Here is a 19,215-nt window from a genome sequence, read left to right as displayed (position 1 = left end):
CTCAGTGGGTTCGGTCGGGACGGATGGAGACGAGATCTCTATAGTCTGATCTTGGGACATGAGGTTTATTGCAAAGGGCGTGGGTATAGGGGCACTGCTCAGAGCTGCCAGACTCAGCTCGGAGCAGGCCCAAGAGAGCAAGAGAGTAAGCAGGTAAGAGAAAGAGAGAGCGAGAGCAAAGAGAGTGAAGAAGAAGTGATGAGAATAGAATGGAATGGAATAGAATGGACTGGTGAAGTCCTGGTTACAATACAATAAATCATCTTCTGTACTGAATAGTCTAATTGTCACTAACCAATCTAATACAAGATACAAATCCTATAGCATTTACATACAGCCTATAAGAGTTCTTATATTATCATAGAGTGTTACATCTTAACTTCTAAAAACTACTCTTTGGACCCCTTCTGCTGAGCTAGTAGGGTCTGCTCTGACCCTTGGACCTGTTTGCAAGCAGAGGGTATTGTTCAATCAAGAGGGGATTACCTTCAGTCGGCCATACCATTGTTTTCCAGTTGTTCAGTAACTAAGACTTGGTATTTCAAAAGTGGCTTTCATTTCGATGTTGCCTGTAGTTTTCATATTCCCAAAATCTTTTGTCAGGCAATCATATTTATAAGGCTTTCCTGTTTCATCTTCCCCAGCAAATAATGTAGTGCCATGTTCGCTGCAGAACAGTAAATCTAATGAGGCCTGCTGGGCCCACTTTTATAATCTAAAATAGATTTGAAAAGGGCAGCAGAGGTTCTAACTATGAATTCTAACTATGCTTCAGAAGCTGGTATTACATACATATATGAAATAAACAAATTGTGAGTTATTGCCAGGCAGTTGTTTGGCACGGAAGAATGTTTTAAAGAACAACTTCAACTGTGTGTTTGAAAGAATATTTACCAGGTAAAAGCAAACTATCTTGAAGTTTCAGAATAACAGAATTAGAAGATGCAATTTTGTGTTGTATGGTGTAGTGGGGAGTGAAGCTAATTTATAAACTAGCTGTGAGAATAACAGAAAGCATTTCCGATTTAGGAATGAAAGTATCTTTTCAGAGACCTATGGTATGTGCCATGATGAAGAAACTCAGGAAGCAGAGACAAAGATAGGAGCTGTTCTTCTCCTTGCATTTTTATCAGCTGCTTCTTAAGAGGACACTGATGGCATCCCATTGTTCAGCACATGAAAATATTAATTACTTCTTTCATTTCCCTCCAGTGTTTTTTTTTTTTAATCTGTGAGTGAATAATCAAATAATACTATGCCAGGCAGTTGGAATTAATTAGGGTTTCAAATTTCACATAGTCCATCTTTTAGTGTTTGTTATGTCAGGCTAAATCTTAAACTGAGGGGAGTGAGGTGCATTTAGGGTTACTGTTAAGGCCATATTCTTTCCCCATCTGAGGACATAACTAGAAATGGAAAGGCTTATACAATGGAGAAAGAGTTCAAAACCTTTATAGTTAGCTTTTGAAATATTTATGTTCTGGATGGAAAAAAATGTTTAAGGCCATCTTGACCTTCTTGTAACAAAAATGTTTTGAATGTTTGTTAGTTACTTAAAGTTTTCAAAAGTCTCTTAGTCAATAAGAAAATCAATAGATGTAGCATACTTCCGTGTAGTTAAAGCAATTCCTAGTAACATTCAGTGTTATATGTAAGCATTGCCACCACTTCCTTCTTTTGACTAACATCCTGCATCTTTAGTTGCACAATTACGAAGTCCAGAAGCATGCAGCTGATGGGCTGCTGGATCATAGCCAGTTGCTGGCAGACAAAGTCAAACCACAGCTGATAAAGTCGTTGATGGAAATAAACAAGGAACAGGTTATTGCTTATTTTAAAAGATCAATTTCTTTAAAAGACATTGTGCAGTATAGAAAAATCTTAGAAACTTTGCGTCTTTATACTGTGGTATAAGACCATAACCTTTCTCTGTGATTTTACTGTTTTGTTTTCTTCAGTATTTTTGTTTCATTGTCTTTATTTTTGGCAGTGGTTGCAATCATCTAAGGGTATAGTTACAGTTGTCTCATCCATCTTTCCTCTCTGTTTCATCTAATTCAGGAAAGGCTCGTCCAAGAAAGTTTTACGAGTAAAACACTGTTTACAGACCTGTTACTTGTAGCTCCTGTTTGTTCTGGTACTAAACTGAAGTTGGCTATAGAAATGCTGTCATAGTCCAAAATACAGAATTAATATTATCATTTGTTAACATACTTTCCAGAGGTCCTGTACTAACTCTGTATAGAGTTAATAGCTTTCACTAGTAATTCCGTAAGATAGGAAAATTATATTAAAACTGTGTGTTGTCTTCAGTGTTTGAGTTCTGAGTTCAGATATTTCTGTACAGCTAGAAAAGGACCATATTAGTGGCAGAAATTAACTAGATACAAAATTCTAGTAAGCTGATTTCCCTTTCGTGATGTTATGTTTTCCATTAATTAGTTTAAAATATGACTTGAACCTAGGTGTTTCCATCAGTCTGTTTGGTATGTATAAACCCATTCTCAGAGCCAGCTAGCAATTCAGGATCCTATATGTCACTGAGCTAGTTGTTGCCAAGTATTTCCTTTCTGAAAACAGCTGTAGTATTAGATTTTCCTTAGGGATTCACCTAAGAACTAATTTTCTTAAGAGAAACCAAAAGCTTCAACTTGAAACTCAGAGGATGCACAGATTCTGGTCTCCTGCAGGTGTCCCTACTTGATATACAATATGTTTGTGTTTGGGCTTTTTTTTTTTGGGGTGGTGTTTTGCGGGGGGAGGGGGTGGTGTTTTTTTGTTGTTTGTGGTGGTTTTTCGTTGTTTTTTTGTTTGTTTTTTTTTTTTTTTTGTGAAGAGGCATGGTTAAAACTTTACTACCTGCTGGGTTTGGAGGTGAATTCCACTTTCACAACTGTTGAGAAAGAGGAACTTTAATACACAGGATATCAGACATAATTGTCACCAGAATTCTACCAGAATGGTAAATAGTTCCCTTGAGTCATTAGACATTTAGATGAATGTGTTTTCATGTACTTATGCTTATTACTTTAAGACATCTCTGCATACGAAATAGTATTTTCTGACTTCTACTTTATCCTGTCAATACAGACAATGTATATGTGTGTGTATATATATATATATATTGTAGTCTGCAGGCAAATACAAGAACTTTCTAAGGTATGACAGCTCTATTTCCCTGCTTTCTGACCACCACCTGCCTAACAGATAGCCTGTAAGTAGTTTGGAGGATTTACTTAGCTGCTGTTACGTTGTGGGGATGTGAAGCTGTTTGTACTCAAAAAAGTAGGCTCTTGGCTGTGTTTTCAGTCTTGTTGTCTCTATAAGTAACATAAGTCTTGAAAGCATCCTTAGGGTGTCTCATTAAGATCCACTGTAAAAATACTCTAGGGTGTTTTCCCATTGCTGTTCAAGAAAAAAGCACCAAATTAATACTGTTTAAAAATGACTTTGAGGAAAAACAACAATGAACCTCCATACTCAACCTTGCCAGTCCATCACTGACTATCTATTTTATGTGAGAGATGTCTGGTCAATGGCTTCCTGCATGCACAGTTGGGAATTCTCCTTTTCCTCTAAAATATGTTGTCTACTTCAAATGCTGATGTTAATTTTCAGCATATGGGGACCATTAGCAATACTGAACCTGGATATAAGGCTTAACTCGTTAAATCACTTTAGAATGTCGCATCTGTTTTTTTACCCTAGTATTAACACCTGGATCAGTTTAGCACCACCACAGAAGTTTAGGACATATGTAGCTGTTAATTTTGAAAACATCTGGAAATTTTTTTGTGTGTGTATGCATGTATATGTGCATGTGTGAATGGCTGGATCTCTGGCATTTTTAAATTTGATGTATAAAAGCTTGGTGAGTCATGCTCAAGGTGTATACTGACCTGTGGCAAATAAGTGATTTATGGTAGGAGGCAGAAGCATTGTTTCAAGTGGATTAGAAATGATGATTTTGCCTTTACAATTTTTTTTGTCTTTCTTCAGCTTTCCATTTCTGAAGGACTGATAGCTGAATCTAATTACTTTCCTTCCCCCCACCCCCCAGCATGTCCATTTGTTGTATACTGAATAAGATATCCCATTCTCCTGGGATGTGTGAAATAGGCATTGCAAATTGGAGAAAGCAAGGTCCCTGCCTGAGTGTGCAACCCTATTCAGAGGCTGCTTGGAAGTAAAATGCCAATTGTGTTGGAATTTTGAGAAATGACTTTCTCAGGAGACCTGCTGCCTTTTAGTGAGAGCAGAGTTTGAAGCTCTGGTGAAGAATGATGAGTGCAGTTGGAAAGCTCCTCTTATGCCCATTAGCAAAATTGGACTAATTTGCAGGACATAACCTCAAGGTAAACTGTGAGTGAAGCAGGAGGCAAGGCTAATAAGGCATTTTGTCATTTCCTTTATCCTAGAGTCTTTTCCAGAGCCAACAATTAATATTATTTTCTACCTGTGGAGGGTGAGGGTAGCTGCTAGCACAGGAGGCTTTGCTGGAGACAAGCTGGCACTGCTACCAGGCTGTGAGGAGGTGTTGCTTTCAGAATTGCTGCTGGAACTAGAGACTAAGCAGGGTTAACAGCTTGGTGATTTAGTAACTAGAGAAAAAACAGAGCCTTGCCACAGCCAGGAGCCAGGGCAGCCCAAGCTCTGGGCGTTGAGCACTTCCCTCGGGACAAGGACAGGCTGGGATATGGGTGCAGCTCAGCAAGACCCTTGTCAGAGTAGGGCCTGGGGAGCTGAACAATGACCCTCCCAAGGTGTCCCTGGGGCAGGGGCTGATGGCCTTGGGAGACTCACATGGGGTGCTGGGCCCTGGGCAGCCTCCAGGGAGCTTTGGAGCTGGCATGAGGTCCTGGGACTGTGGGCAGGTTGTGGGAACCTCCGGAGGAGGGTCAGGCTATCAAGGCTCATTAATGCCCTAACATGAGCAATTTAGTGCTATTTATTTTTATTATTTTATTTTATTAGATATGGAGCTTGTATTTCTTACCTCTTCATAGAGATAAACATTTCTCTTCATGTTTTCCTTGCCAGTGCTGTTGGACAGCCAGGTGAGGGATGGAGGTGGGCACAGCTTGGCCAGTTGTGCATGGGCTGGACTCAGCCCACAGACTATTTCTGTCTGACCCCAGTCCTCAGGTTACTGAGACATTGTTCACTTTTATTCAGACCAAAATGACACGGAGTTGCCTGGCTGAGGTATCTCAGGTGCTCGTATTCCTGCATCCTCCTGCACAGTCAAGTCTAATGATGTCCAAGTATATTTTTTCTTACATTTATAATGTAAGAGTAGTTGAACTTAATCAAACTGTGTGAGACTTGCTTCTTTGCTATAGGACCTCTAGCTTTGCTCTTGTATTAGACTTTGTTATAATCTCAAAGCATTAGCTAGACTTTTTTTTCTTATAAACATTTAATAAAAATAATCATATGGAAAGAAATTTTAACTTTATTTAAAATTTTGATTTATGGAAAATACAGCATTTGACCTGACTAAACACTGAGTAAGCTGGAACTGTCAGCTTCTGTATTCTTCATGCTGATGGGCAGGTAGTAGAATTCGTTGCATTTACATGCACAAGAAATTAGGAGTATTTTGTAACAGCCTGCTGACATCTGTACCCAAATACAGTTTGATCAATACTGTACCTTCAGGGCTTCCTTTTGTTTTTTTGTTGTGTGTGTGGGTTTTTTTGTTGTCTGTTTCTTTGTTTTAATTTTTAATATGGGCAGGTCTAAACAGAAAAGGATCAAGGAGGCATAAAATTTGTTGCTAAAGCTGTGAATAAGATTTGACTGAATTAATGCCTTTGGATTGTACACTAGGTTTCTTTATGATACAAACAATTTACTTTTGGTGGGGAAGAGTTCAATATGAATATCTGCTGCATGAAAACTATCAGCTTAGAGGGCAAAAAAATACTAAAAGCTGGGAACAATTTGTGAACTGTCTGGGCTATTTGTAGCAGAATGCTCTGTCTCGGGGGAGGGTGGTTGTGCGGCAATGTTGTTGCCACTTACTTTCTTATTATTTCCCCAAGAAAAAACACTTTTGCAGTTCAAGGTTTCAACTCTGAATCCTGACATCTGATAGCCATTCTTAGCCTTTGGGAGCCTGTAGTCTAATATATTATGTTTTTCTCAGAGAAAGGACTCTTTCTTGCCTGACACCTGCTTTATTTTTGCCAAATTCCTAAGTTTCTGATAGTGGTTCTGAGAGTTATGCTACAAAAGGAAATCTCAAACAGAGGAATTAGGTTTCAAGAAAGGACTGCATGGAAGGACAAGATAAATAATGTGAAAACAAAGATCTTGTTTTCCTCCAGTGTTCTTTTGCGACTTGCCTAAAATGAGAAAAATGTGTGTGGGGTTGGGAAAACAAATACTGGCAACCTGATCCACTGCATAAGCAGAAGTCAAAATGAAAATTTTCAAATATTCTAAAAAGCATCATCAGATCTTTAAAGGATTTAAGGTGCCCTCTCTATAACCTCTGTGTGCTCACAGACAAAAGGACATGCTGAGAGGAAGCATGTCTGAAAGCATTACAGCAGGATGCTCTGGACAATGGAAATGCTGAACTGTGTGGAATTTGGAGTATTTGCATGGAGATTCTGTGGTGCGGTATATCAGTTTTGAGCATTTTTCTTTGTAGAACAAGACAACATTCCTGAAACTAATACCAAAAAAAAGAAAAAAAAAAAAGCAATTTGCATACAGGTTCTAGGGAAATGGAGAATGTGAGGGGAGTCTTGGAGTATGAATTAGTCATGCATTTTAAATGTGGGCTTGAGTTTCACACCTTTTTTTCCCCTTCCTCATCTGAATTGAAAAATTGTTAATTATAGGAGGATGTTTATTGGTAAGGCAGATAGAGGTTTTGAATAGAGAATGAGATATAAATCATCTCTCTTGTTTAGTATTTTGAGTAGAAGAGTCTTTAGCTGGCTGGATTCTTAATTACCCTAATAAAATAAATGCTAAATGAGTTAAGATCAGTAATAACAACAATGCATCTTTAAATAATTGCTTAAATACAAGTAACTAATTAAATTCTAGTCATCTTTTTGCACTAAGCAGGTCTCACACCTTCTCCCACTGCATAAATTTTAAATGCAAATCTTTGGATTTGTACAAACACTACAAGAGCCAGATTTTTACAGTAACAAATTAGACTTAGAGACTGCTAATGGCTGGCATGAGCCCTTGCCAGGGTGGTTGAAAGCATAAAATGCTGAAAGCTGCAGCATTTTTTTTTTTCTAATCAAGCTGATAGACTTGAATTCATAAGCTAATACAATATGGTTTTTTCCCTCAACTGGAAATACAAGGAATTTAAAGAGAAAGTGTATTTTCGTCTGTAAAATAATCTGTTGTCTGTCTTCAGCAAGGTGTTAGCAGAAAATGTGGTCAGTCTAAATATGTAGAAGACAATTGTGAGAATGCTCTGTCCAGAAGCAGAAAATTGCACACTCCTACCTACTTCTGTATTTACTGTTTATCCATGTTAGCAAAATCCATTCCAACATCTGAATTAAAATTTCAGTATAAAAGGCCAGTTGGGGTTTTAGTTCTGAGTTACTGGAGGATCCATTGTTTCAACAGTAATGTTTGCAAGATTTTCATATTTCTATTACATTTTAATTATAACTCATCAAATCTTAACTGATTACTCCTGGGTTAGACTCAGAAGAATGTCACTGAAGGGTGTTTTAATTTAACAGAAACAGCATAACGTCTGTTTCTAATGTTTTAAAAGCCAATTTATATGGAAATTTTGCTCTAGAAGGAAGTCAATAGATATGTAGTTTTTTAACACCTCCTGTTAAAATTCAAAACTTGAATAGAAGCAGCACCAAAGCAATGCCATTTTTTCTTGTAGCAGTGTGATTGCATTTTCACAGCCTTTCATTTGTAGCCATTTTCTTCTGTTAAAATGAAGTTTTTGTTTGTCTTTTGTAGTCGAGCTATCAAGACAAACCAGGACCTTTTGCCTGAGACACCGTGGATCCATATCTTCTACAATGACTTTTGGGGGACTCTGCTTACTCACAGTGGGAGCCACAAGTCCTACAGACCTCTCTGCACACTTTCCTTCCGCATTAACCATGCTCTTGGGGGAATGGACCCATGGGGCTACCACCTTGTCAACGTCCTCTTACATGCTGCAGTCACAGGCCTTTTCACAAACTTCTCCAGGATTCTGTTTGGCGATGGGTACTGGACCTTGATAGCGGGCCTGCTGTTTGCATCTCATCCCGTCCACACGGAAGCTGTAGCGGGGATCGTAGGGAGGGCAGATATTGGAGCCTGCCTCTTCTTTCTGCTTTCCCTCATGTGTTACGTGAAGCACTGCTCTACCAGAGGTTCCTCATCAAGTACTTGGGGCTGGATCTTGGGAGCAGGGCTGTGTGCAGGATGCAGCATGCTGTGGAAGGAGCAAGGAGTGACTGTTCTGGCCATTTCAGCCGTGTACGATATCTTTGTATTTCATCGACTGAAAATGCATCAGCTCATTTCTGCTTTATACAAGGTGAGTCTTCTTTGCTGTAAGCTATTTGTGAGGCACCATTCACTGTTAAACAGGTGCTAAATGAGTTTTTGAGTACACAATAATTCTTAGTAGTTTAGCCAACTCCCAGAAATAAGCACAGATGTTTAATGCTTAAAAGAACACTTCAAGAGCTTTAGTGTGGTCTTTTTACATTTTGTTTAAGCAGTGTACTATTAATGCTATTACTTGATGTTGGGGGTGGGTTTTTTCAATTACTTCCCTTACTTCTAGCATCTCCCTCATTCTGTTTACCACCAAGCACTGGATATCTGACTGCCTTTTGCAAAGAATTCATTCATGCTCTTATCCTCTTGTATCTTGCAAACTCAGCTTAGTTTGGTCAGGCATGCAAGTGTGGCAGCTGATATCATCAGCTTTGCTCCCTGAGGCAAAGATAAACCTCTTATTGTTCTAGTTTAACGGAGATGCATAGGACTTGGGTGCATGCCTTGGGCATGTATTTTTTTCTTCTCTTAGTAGGAGCTATGACTTGAATGTATTATTGCCTTAATAAAATAAGTATTTCCTATTTTTAACTTCTTCCCCAAGAACAAACAAGTAAAATAAGCAAACAAATGAGCGCACCAAATCCCCTAGCTTCCCACTCACAAAACTGTGTGTATTTTAGTGGTACTCAGAAACCACAGTCAGAATCAAGAATCCTTTACAGCAGTTGGTGTACAAATGAGTAAGCTGAGTATATGTAATTTTCTTTTCAGTGAAATGGCTATCTTTCAGAAGAATACTGTCTTAACAAAAGGACAGTGTTTTCACATTTTTCAGTGAGACGTAGATTGCAAAAATGTATTTTGTTTCATTGCTTTTCTTATTTATCTCTAACATCTTGATGTGAAAATTCTGATTTCTCTTCCAAATGGATTGAAAAGAAATTGTAGTTTTTTGATAAAGCTGTGATGATTTCTGTTTGTACAGACTATAAAGCTGTAATATAAAAGGAGTAAAGTGGAGTAAATATAAAGTGGAGTAAAAAAGAAACAAAACACCAGTCACTGGTAGTTTCCTCTTAAACTGCTCTGAGGTGTTGACTTAGTTATTATGCTCTTTTCTGACAAAATGGAAAAGGAAAGAATAATTTCATATATATATACACACATACTCGGGTTTTTTTACTCATGTATAATGGAGTATGTAAGACCTCTGAATGTCAATAGCCATATACTGTATGGTACATTGTGCACCTAATGCGGAGCAGAAACAAACAGTAAACAGATTAAGTCGTTCTTTTGGTTTTTTTTTCCTTTAAAGTACATCTGTAACAGCAGGCTTTATACTGAAAGGTACAAAAATGAGATTTTTTCAAGTGCTTTGAGAAGTTTAGTTAATAACTCAAATGTTAGCCTATCCTATGGAATTAAACAGTAGTAAAAACATTCATATGACAGAAAATTCTGAACATCCAGAAAGTTTTTATTATTCAACACTCATTGCTTAAACCCAAAATCTTTGCAGATGTTTCTGATGGACTTTTATTTGGGAAAAGTTCTCACCTTTTTCCTTCTTTTCCATGCCAGGCCCAGAGTAAAATTGGTCCAGAAGAGACCTAAGTGACACAGGTGAAATCCAAGCTTCCACATCCCAACTTTTTGAACACGAGATTTCTCTTCCTAGGTGTGGAGCTCAAAATTTGGATGCCTAGCTTGTGAGGTCTTTTTGCACGCAGCATCAGAGTTGTCTTGGACAGAAAGCCAGTGTCTTCGAAATTTATTTTTTCATCTGTAATGATAGAAGATTCTGTGTTTTGTCGATTGCAGACCTTTGTGGAGATTTGATTTTTGCTGGAGACAGTTTTACGGGGAGAGTCTACATTGAATGAAAACATGAATATTTTGATTAATTGGGCAGAAATGCATTTTTTTATTCACTAAATTACTGGGCTGCATGTTTCTTGCACATATGTTCAGGCTGAGTGCTGCTGGCAATTAGAAAGAATTGTGTCCATGTACCTGTTCTGGAATTTGTTCTTTGTGTTTTCCTAGTGTAATATTGGGAGAGGGCAACTTCAGGAGACAGGGGAAAGAAAGCACATCAAGAAAGTTGAGCAAAAAGTTATGGTCTTTTGTAGTGCGTTGGAGGGCAAAAGTGTAGAATGGAGCCAAAGAAGAAAGGAAAACAATTTAAAAGTTGGTTAGCTCAAGTCTGTACTATCTAAGTAAGTAGTAACTGAATGCATTGTAATGGTACAATAGAAAGGTGCTACTCCTTTAAACCCTTTAGGTTCTACCTAACCTTTAGCTCAGCCCTGTCCAGCTGAGCTGATATAGCTGTTTCCTAGGCTGTGCTGCAAACTGAAGTGAGAGGAAATGCAGGTAAAAACATAACCTTTAAACACCATACCCCTCACCCCAAATATCCCAGATACATCTTTTAGGAATTATTTTAAATCTGAATCGGTTCAGTTATATTCAGTCCTTGTGATTGCACTACAAATAGCCATACCGACAAACAGTGAGAAGAAAGGTGAAGTGTGGGCACAGAAACAAGGAATGGATAGAGATGGATTTGGGGGAGTGGCTGGTTAAGGACCTGGCCTGGTATGCTGCCAGACTATGGCTTTCAACTTCTATGACATTTTTCAGAATATACCACTGGGGAAACTGAGACATGATTATTTATGTTTCAAGAATAGTAAAACTACTGATTATCTTCAGGTTGGTCAGTAAAGTATGAGCTGGCACAAACGACTAATGCTCCAGCTGATGGGCGGATATGGTACTGAGGGGCACAAGCCTATTTTTTTCCATTGTGTTCTTATCTTTGGGCCAAGTATCCAGTGATATAAATGATGGCTACTATACAAGACCAGTTATCATGTGCATCCTGATTTGTCATATTGAGCACATGAAAACATCCCAGGGCAATTCGAGTAGACTGGCTGGACTTCTAAACAAGGTAGTTGCAAAACTGGACCACCAGCAGAGCAGATGAATGCTACCCCTTATTTAGAAGCTATTCTTGAGACATCTTAAAAATTTATATTGTAGCCACTTACTAAACTACCCAGCTCTTTTCTGTCATCTGTGTATTGGTTATTCAGTAGAACTTGGCTGCTGATTTTTTTTCTTTTGCCAAGTCTTGTATTCCCGTCTGCCTGTGATGCTCTCACTCTGGCTGGAAAAGTTGTCGTCTGGTCTGCATTTCATTTGGTTAGCTCTGTTTTATTCTGAGTGGCTGACAAGAATGTATTCACTGTCTTTAAATTAGAAGACTTTGATGGAATTATATTTATTGCAGTCATAAATGAGTTGCCTGAAATGAGAGTAATTCAAAAAGTGGTGTTCTACTGGGGCAAAGCATTCCTTATGGAAGTAAGTTACACTTCTGTTTTATTTTTCAGCATTCTAGACCTTGAGTCATTTCCAGTGCAAGTTGCATAGCAGGTATGCAGATTGAGTTGTCAGGTGTGATAGGGATCAGATGATTGTACCTGTCAGCAGCTGCACTTGTGCAAGTTAAACCACCAGAGGTATAGGACTGGGAGGGGGGAACTTGATTACAGGAGAGAGCTGTAATCAAGTTTGTTATTGTAGAAAATATGCAAATACAGAGGCTTAATTGTTTTGTACTTGCAATATTCAACTTGAGTGCAGAAGCATTAATCATCAGTCTTCTGTCAATTAATAGTGCAAAGCTAATACAGACCCTACTGTGCTGCTCTTTTTTCATCTTGTGAGTTTTTTAGGTTTTCTTTTGTTTGCTTGGTTGTTTTGGTGTTTTGTTGTTTTTTTTTTTTAAAGTGTGAATGTATCTGAATAACATTAGCAGTTAAAAAGATGGGGCAAATGCATTTAAATCTCATTTTTAATATAATGGTAATGATAAAGTATTGCTCTGTGTCTTATGTATACAAACTGCCTTACAGAAATAACTAAACCAGATGTATGTTCTGCTAATGTTGCACTGCTACAATAGAGTAACATTTTACCAGATCAACATATTGTTAGTACAGGGGGGTTGTTATGCTAAATTAAGGAAATGTATCTTTTCCTATCACTTATTTGATTAACATCTCCCTCTGGGAAGTCTGTCTCACATGTGGAATTAGTTGTTGGTGTCTATAGCTTAACATGAACCATGAACTGGATTGCAGGATGCATTATCTAGCCTCCTGTGCTATTATCACAGTATTCGTTTTGTAAAAGGCAATTTTATTGGAGGCCTATATTTTATTTAAGGTAATGATGAAAACCTGGGGCATCCATGGATGACATGGTCAACCACCAAACCAAGTTTTATAAACTCTACTTTCTTTTATGGTCTTGGAACAGTCTTAGTTGTTGGTGATATGCTGCTGGTATTAGATAAAGCTGCTGATTTTTGAGAATACTCTAAACTTCAAGTAGGCCACTTTCTGCTTTCTTTAGTCTTTGAAGTTGCTACTTTTAGAACTATTGTGCTTTGAAAAGCAATGTCAAAATAAAATGCTGCTCTTGATTTAAATTCACAGTTTTATCCTTCTCTTCTGAGTAACTTGAAAGCCTTAGTAATGTAGTAGTCAGTGTTGCTTATTGTTCGTCTCTTCTCCGTTTGCAAGTTATGCTGTTTTGCAGTGGTGTTCCATCATTATTTAAAATCTAACTCAACGGTTTATTTTCTGCTCATTTCCCACCATCTAAGCAATTTTATTATGCTGAACTTACCCAGAGGTCTTGATATTTTGGCACAACTGATCAGAAACCTGTTATTTTGTAAGTTATTTCCCTTTTGGATGGGCATGGTCTGGTCTTGTCTCCATGTCTTTGAAGTATAGCATTTACAGTGTTTAGACTGTTAGGGCAGCAGCTACTCCCTTGCAGGACAGACTTCATCCTTGGAGTCAGATATTTAGTAAATATGCTTTTCATAGAGACTGCTTTTATTCCAGTTAAAAATAATAAATAACTTACAGCTTCAAAACATGACTTGACCTCTCATGGGTTCATTTTGTCTAACAAGAGCCACATATTCAAGTGCACTGAGCTGTTAAATATTGCATTTGTGGACTGGGTAACCTTTAGCATTTCAAGAACTATGGAAGAGATTGGGGGCTCCAGTGCCAGCTGGGGCCCCATTTATCCCTAGCATCTCTGATTCTGGAGTAGTCAGCTGGGGGTTAATTTTCCTGTCAGCTTTAAGGCTGTACAAAATGCTGAAAACGGTGAGACGAATGTGCCTGCACATACATTGCTCATATTTGCAGATGAGCCAGCCTGATGCTTTTCTCTTCACTCTGCTGGATGGCAACAGCATGAGGCCTGTGTGGTCTTGGCCATCGCTCCCCCTCCCCCCAGCAGATATTTCCTAGACAAAAGAAGCTTTTTCCAATTTACTTCTCCCTTGACAATTTCAAGTAGCTAATACTGCTGTTTCCTGTAGTTCCCGTAGCTCCTTGCTGCTTTTCTGTTTGATCCTGAAATAAGAAAAGCAAGATTGGCCTCCGCTATCTTCTCAGAGATATTAATCTCCTGCAGGTCCCTGTGATGTCGGTGGAGCAGTACTGAATTGGACATCAATATGTATAAATAGCTGTTGTTTCCTGAAAATATTTTCATGGGGTGATTTAAACCACTGGCACAGATCACATATGACAGAAATACAGCATCCTAAGGCAAATTTATCAATGTTGTATTTTTTTTTAAAATGAGGAATCATAACCTGTCTTGCTGAAGTCACTGACACTGACATAATATAGATTATATTTTAATTTTATATCTGTAATGTCTTTATTAGAATTGCCACTAAAATCCCCATTACTTTTATCTATTGACTTGAAGTCTACAGTAATATTTAGGACCCTATATTTGAGAATGTCTCTGTAGAAGGATGAAAAAGGCAAAGTCTTCTTCTGTAAATGAGTAAGTAAATAAAAAAAAGAGAGAAGGCTTTTCATATTTACAGGAATTATGGAGAACCTTCAATCTAACAGAGAGGTTAGTTTGCCAGAGAAGGGTTGTTACTGTCTTCGGTCTTGCATAAGATTTATACTGCATGGTAGCATACACAGTATACTGTGTTGTTCCATTCTTCCCTGTTGTGGTTTAACCTCATCTGGTACCTCAGCCCCGCACAGCCACTTGCTCACTCCCTCCCAGTGGGATGGGGAAGGGGAAAACTCAGACACTGAGGTAAAGGTAGTTTGATAGGTAAAGCAAAAGCTGTGTATGCAAACGAAGCAAAGAATTCATTCACTGGCTCCCATGGGCAGGCAGGTGTTCAGCCACATCCAGGAGAGCAGGGCTCTATCATGCACTGCAGTTACTTGAGAAGACAAACACCATCACTCTGGATATCTGCCCATCTGCTTCTTCCCTCAGCTTTATATGCTGAGCATGAGGCCATATGTCTGAAATATCCCTATGGTCAGCTGTCCTGGCTGTGTCCCCTCCCAGCTCTTTGTGCAGCCCCAGCCCCCTTGCTGGTGGGGCAGTGTGAGGGGCAGAAAAGGCCATGACTCTGTGTGAGCACTGCTCAGTGATAGCTAAAACATCCCTGGGACATCAACAGTTTCCAGCACAAATCCAAAACTCAGCCCCATTCTAACTACTATGAAGAAAATTAACTCTATCCTAGACAAAACCAGCACATTGTCCCTGGCTTAAAAAGGATATCTTTAAGGGGCACAAAGTAAGAAAGTTCTAAAAGGCTTTGCATAGTTTTTGCTAGAACTTATTTTTCATTCTGAGGAACATGCCAATTACTGACATCAAGAACAGCATGACTTTTTCACTGTGGTTTTTAATTACAGGGTATTGGGGGCCTTGCTACTTTCCACTCTACAAAACCTTTGCAAATAATATCAATCAGAAAATGTTAGTCTCCTAATTTTTAATGTTTTTAAAATATTTAAGGAATCAATTGAAAGCACCAAGCTTATCGTAGTGACTAGCAACTGTTCAGAGTATTAGGCATATTTACAGATGTAGGTTTTTTTTCATCGTAGTGATTAGTTAGCTTCCTAATTAAAGGGATTCTGTAAAACTGTTTTTCCAGAAGCTGACCATTTTCCTGTTTAAAATATAAGTATTAAAGAACAGTTAAATTTCATGGTTTTTGGTAGGGTTAGTCAATGTTTAATACTTAAATGTATTTTATGCTGAGATAAGGGGACTTGGGTACCTGCAAACTCTGCAGGATAAGAAATATATGCAGCTTTGGCCAATCTTCAGTTTTCCGTTTCTCCACTAGCTAGAAAGCCATGTTCCTTTCCCCTCTGGCTCTGCTTCTCCCATGGGTGGGTACTGGCCACAAAATGGGAAAAACAGTGCTAAAGCTCAGTGGTATATTAATGAGTTAAACGTTTCCTGGTGTAATTCCTTTTGTGCAGATTTGCCTCGGAAATTATGCCTATCTGCCTAAACCTGGTTTAGTGCCATGGCTAAAATGCATGCATTCATGGTTTTACTCATCAAGTATGGATTGTGTTTGTTAAATGCCACACAGAAAGTTTATACCTGTGCCTCTGTGTTCAATCATAAGTACTTTACATTAGCCTCCTAATGTCATGTTTAGACACCTAAATGTCCTGGTTTGATGAAGTGCTGAATGCTTGTAGCTCCTGGTGAGCTTTACCTAATGAACCCATTGTACTTGGTCAATCACAGCTAAATAGCAAGCTAAACCTCTTGCTCCCAGAAGTCAGGGCATACCATAATAGTGTCAGAAGAGGGAAAACCTGGAAGTATGTCCTCAGTCAGAATCAAATAGATTAGGGAGCAGGTGCAGCTTCTGGATGCTCCGAGTTCTGGCTCCCAGCAGTTTGTTACAGCACCTTTGGGAAAGATAAGGCTACCGAGTGTGAAGGTCAGGCTCCTGATCTTTTGAGCATCTTAACTGTGGTCATCTAAGCTTCAGCACTGTAGTCCTCCGACAGCATTGCCTGAGTCTAGTTGATAGAGCTGCATTCTCAGTTGTGTTCCTAGAGTCCTACCTAACAGAGAGCAGTTCCTGGTACATGAGCATGAGCTCTGATTCCAGACCTGGGAGAACTTGTTTTGAAGGAGTGGAAACATACACAAACCGTGAGCCACAAGGGAGACTTTTTTTTTTATATTTGGTTTAATTTTGAATTTTCTGGCTTATGCTCAGTTTTATTTAAATCGTAATGATTTAATGATTACGTACACAATTTTCCTAAGTGAGTGGTTCTAAACATTAACCTATGTAGACAGTTACAATATTAAAAAGGGGGTAAGTACAAGTGTATGAGATTTACAGTGGAAACAGCAGCCAGTTTGATAGAAGACAGCAAACACTTCTGGCATATTTACTGTAGGAATTGAACAATATTTTGTACCTATTGCATGTATTTCTTTTTCCAGCTGCAATATAGATTAGGTATGGGGAGGGAAGGAACCCATGCTTACAATTTTGTAGCTGTCTTTATGGGTCAGTTATTACGAGGTGAATTTCTAGCCTCACTAACCTTGAATGTCACTTAGAAAAGAAAAGAATCTCTTGATGCTGTGGATGGTCCTCACTGGGAGAAAAAGAAAAGAAAATATGTTTTATTCCAGAGTTTCTAGGAAACTAATTGAAAATGTGCATGCAGAAATTATGTTAAAATTATCCAGAAGCTTTTGGGGGAAGGGAGAGTGAATTTTTGTACTTGGCTTTTAAATGCCAGGTAGAACATATGTACTTTTTTATGATCAGAATGGTAAGACTTACATACACAGATTGTTTTTAAGGCTGTAGATTTGATTAGGTTGTGCAAAAGTCAGAGCTTCTGTGACATTTAATCACCAAAATCTTGTTTTTCTCCTTGACAATAAAATATGGAAATAAATTCCCATAGCAACAAAGTCTTAAAGTGAGTGTAGGGACATATTGAGTTAATAAAGGCAATGAGGGAGCAAGGGAAAAGAGAGGGTAGAATAGTATTGAGTCTCCTTAATTTCTTCCTCTCCCAGAAAACAGGACTGTGGGGGTTATGGATAAATTTTTTGCATGTTTTAGTCTGCATGTTTTAAAAGTATCCTGGGCAGCTTGTACAGCTGTAGAGTACAATGAAGGTTGCATCAACAGCCGTGTTCATTTAGTAGGGATTGTGAGATTATGGTTTATTCTTAAAATATGTGTTTATTATATTTCTATCTCTATACTTGGAAACTTTTCTCCTTAAAGCATTATTAGAAGTAGCAAAACATCACCACAAAATAGCTCTCACAAGTTTTAAAACAGAAGAAATGCCAATTTCTTTAACTTTAACTCTTGCTTCTTTGGACCGCTTCATGTATAGCGTTCTTGGCTGTTTGTAGTTTGAAATCTGTGGAAAGTCAATATTAGCAATCTCGTAGAGTGATTTTTCTTTGTTTGTTTGTTTAAACAATTACATTTTTTGGGGGAAAAAGCACAATTAAGATATGTTTATATTTTAATTATTGTTTTGATAGCTGTGTGTTGATATATTTTGAAGATGTGGTTTCTAAATACATCTTTGATAGATTTAAAAACAGTGCTTTTTTAAATTTTTGGACTAGAAAATTGTTTGCACTCTGACATGAGCACTATATCTACGGTACTATATTAACTCTGGATCCTGTCAAATAACCATTTCTGCCTTGGCACTGCCCTGCTCATGGTATGGCGTGTTGTCAGCAATCTGTGATTGCACAGTGGCGAAAAAGGTCGATGTGTCCTGGTGCTCTCAGGTTGGTCTCCAAGGCTCTGAAATACCCAGATGGTGCCTCTGTGCTCTGCTAATCACCCCAGGCATCATCAGGTGAAATACTGAAGATACAGGTGTCAGTGTAGCTTCTTCACCATTATCTGCCTTACTCATGTTTGTGGCTGCAAATCTACATCCGGTAAGGAGGGGATATGTCTGTGTAACAGCTACATGGCATAGATATCTCCTTCAGTTATAGCCTGGTTTTCTACTGGAAATGAATTCAGTCTGAGACCTAAACCTTACTCTGAAACAGCAGAGATTTATTAGTAGGTTTATTAATGAAGACAGTGCTCTTTGACTTAGTCCGTATTGCTCGGTGTTTTTAGATTCAGGTATATACCAATCCTAATTAAAATGTTTGGTTTTCTCCCTGTGATATTTAGAATGAAAGAATTTCATTGCCTGCTTAAGTCCAACTCTTTGGACTATCTGCTGAAATTATAAGGAAAAAAGGGAGAAATTAGTAAAGGTGGAAAAAAAAAGGCATTGATTTGAAAGTCAAGCATATGAAAATTTGGGAACCTATACAGGTCAAATATCTCTATTAATCAGCAGAATTGTTCTTATCAGCCAGATGATGTAGCTCCTTTCCTCTGTTCTTATTGTATGCAGTGTTTGTACTTTTTCTTGTAAGTTTTGGCAAAGTAATGAGAAGTGAAATTTTATAAAATCTTACTTGATATGTGACCTTCCATTCCAGGGCACTGGTGGTTAGCAACCAATGTACTGCCTCAGTGGGGTAATAAATTCATGTTTTAATACAGTTATTTGTTTTGCTTGTAGTGTAGCAGACAGCTTCAAACCCTCAGGGGGAGCTTATAAGTCCGTCTGTCAGATGCTCTGCTTTGCTATTTTATCCTCTGGGCATGGTTACAGTATTTTGATTAAATATTATATTACTGTGATACACAAATAATTTAAAATGCTAATATTTTTTATAAAAAAAGGTATTTAAAAGAACCCCAAATGTACTTGTCTGAAAATGCAG

The 19,215-nt window shown here is 38.2% G+C and overlaps 1 protein-coding gene across 1 annotated transcript in view; it reads left to right on the top strand.

Moving 5' to 3' along the window:
- TMTC2 (transmembrane O-mannosyltransferase targeting cadherins 2) overlaps positions 1-19,215 on the top strand; it is a 242,273-nt gene that overhangs the window by 99,741 nt on the left and 123,317 nt on the right. Inside the window, exon 2 of the mRNA XM_048301536.1 lies at positions 7,969-8,539. Coding sequence (XP_048157493.1) covers positions 7,969-8,539 — 571 coding nt within the window. The remainder of the gene's footprint in view (positions 1-7,968; positions 8,540-19,215) is intronic.

Source organism: Corvus hawaiiensis, chromosome 4 (genome assembly GCF_020740725.1).
Source record: "Corvus hawaiiensis isolate bCorHaw1 chromosome 4, bCorHaw1.pri.cur, whole genome shotgun sequence".
NCBI lineage: Eukaryota > Metazoa > Chordata > Aves > Passeriformes > Corvidae > Corvus > Corvus hawaiiensis.
This window is presented reverse-complemented; position numbering and strand designations above follow the sequence as displayed.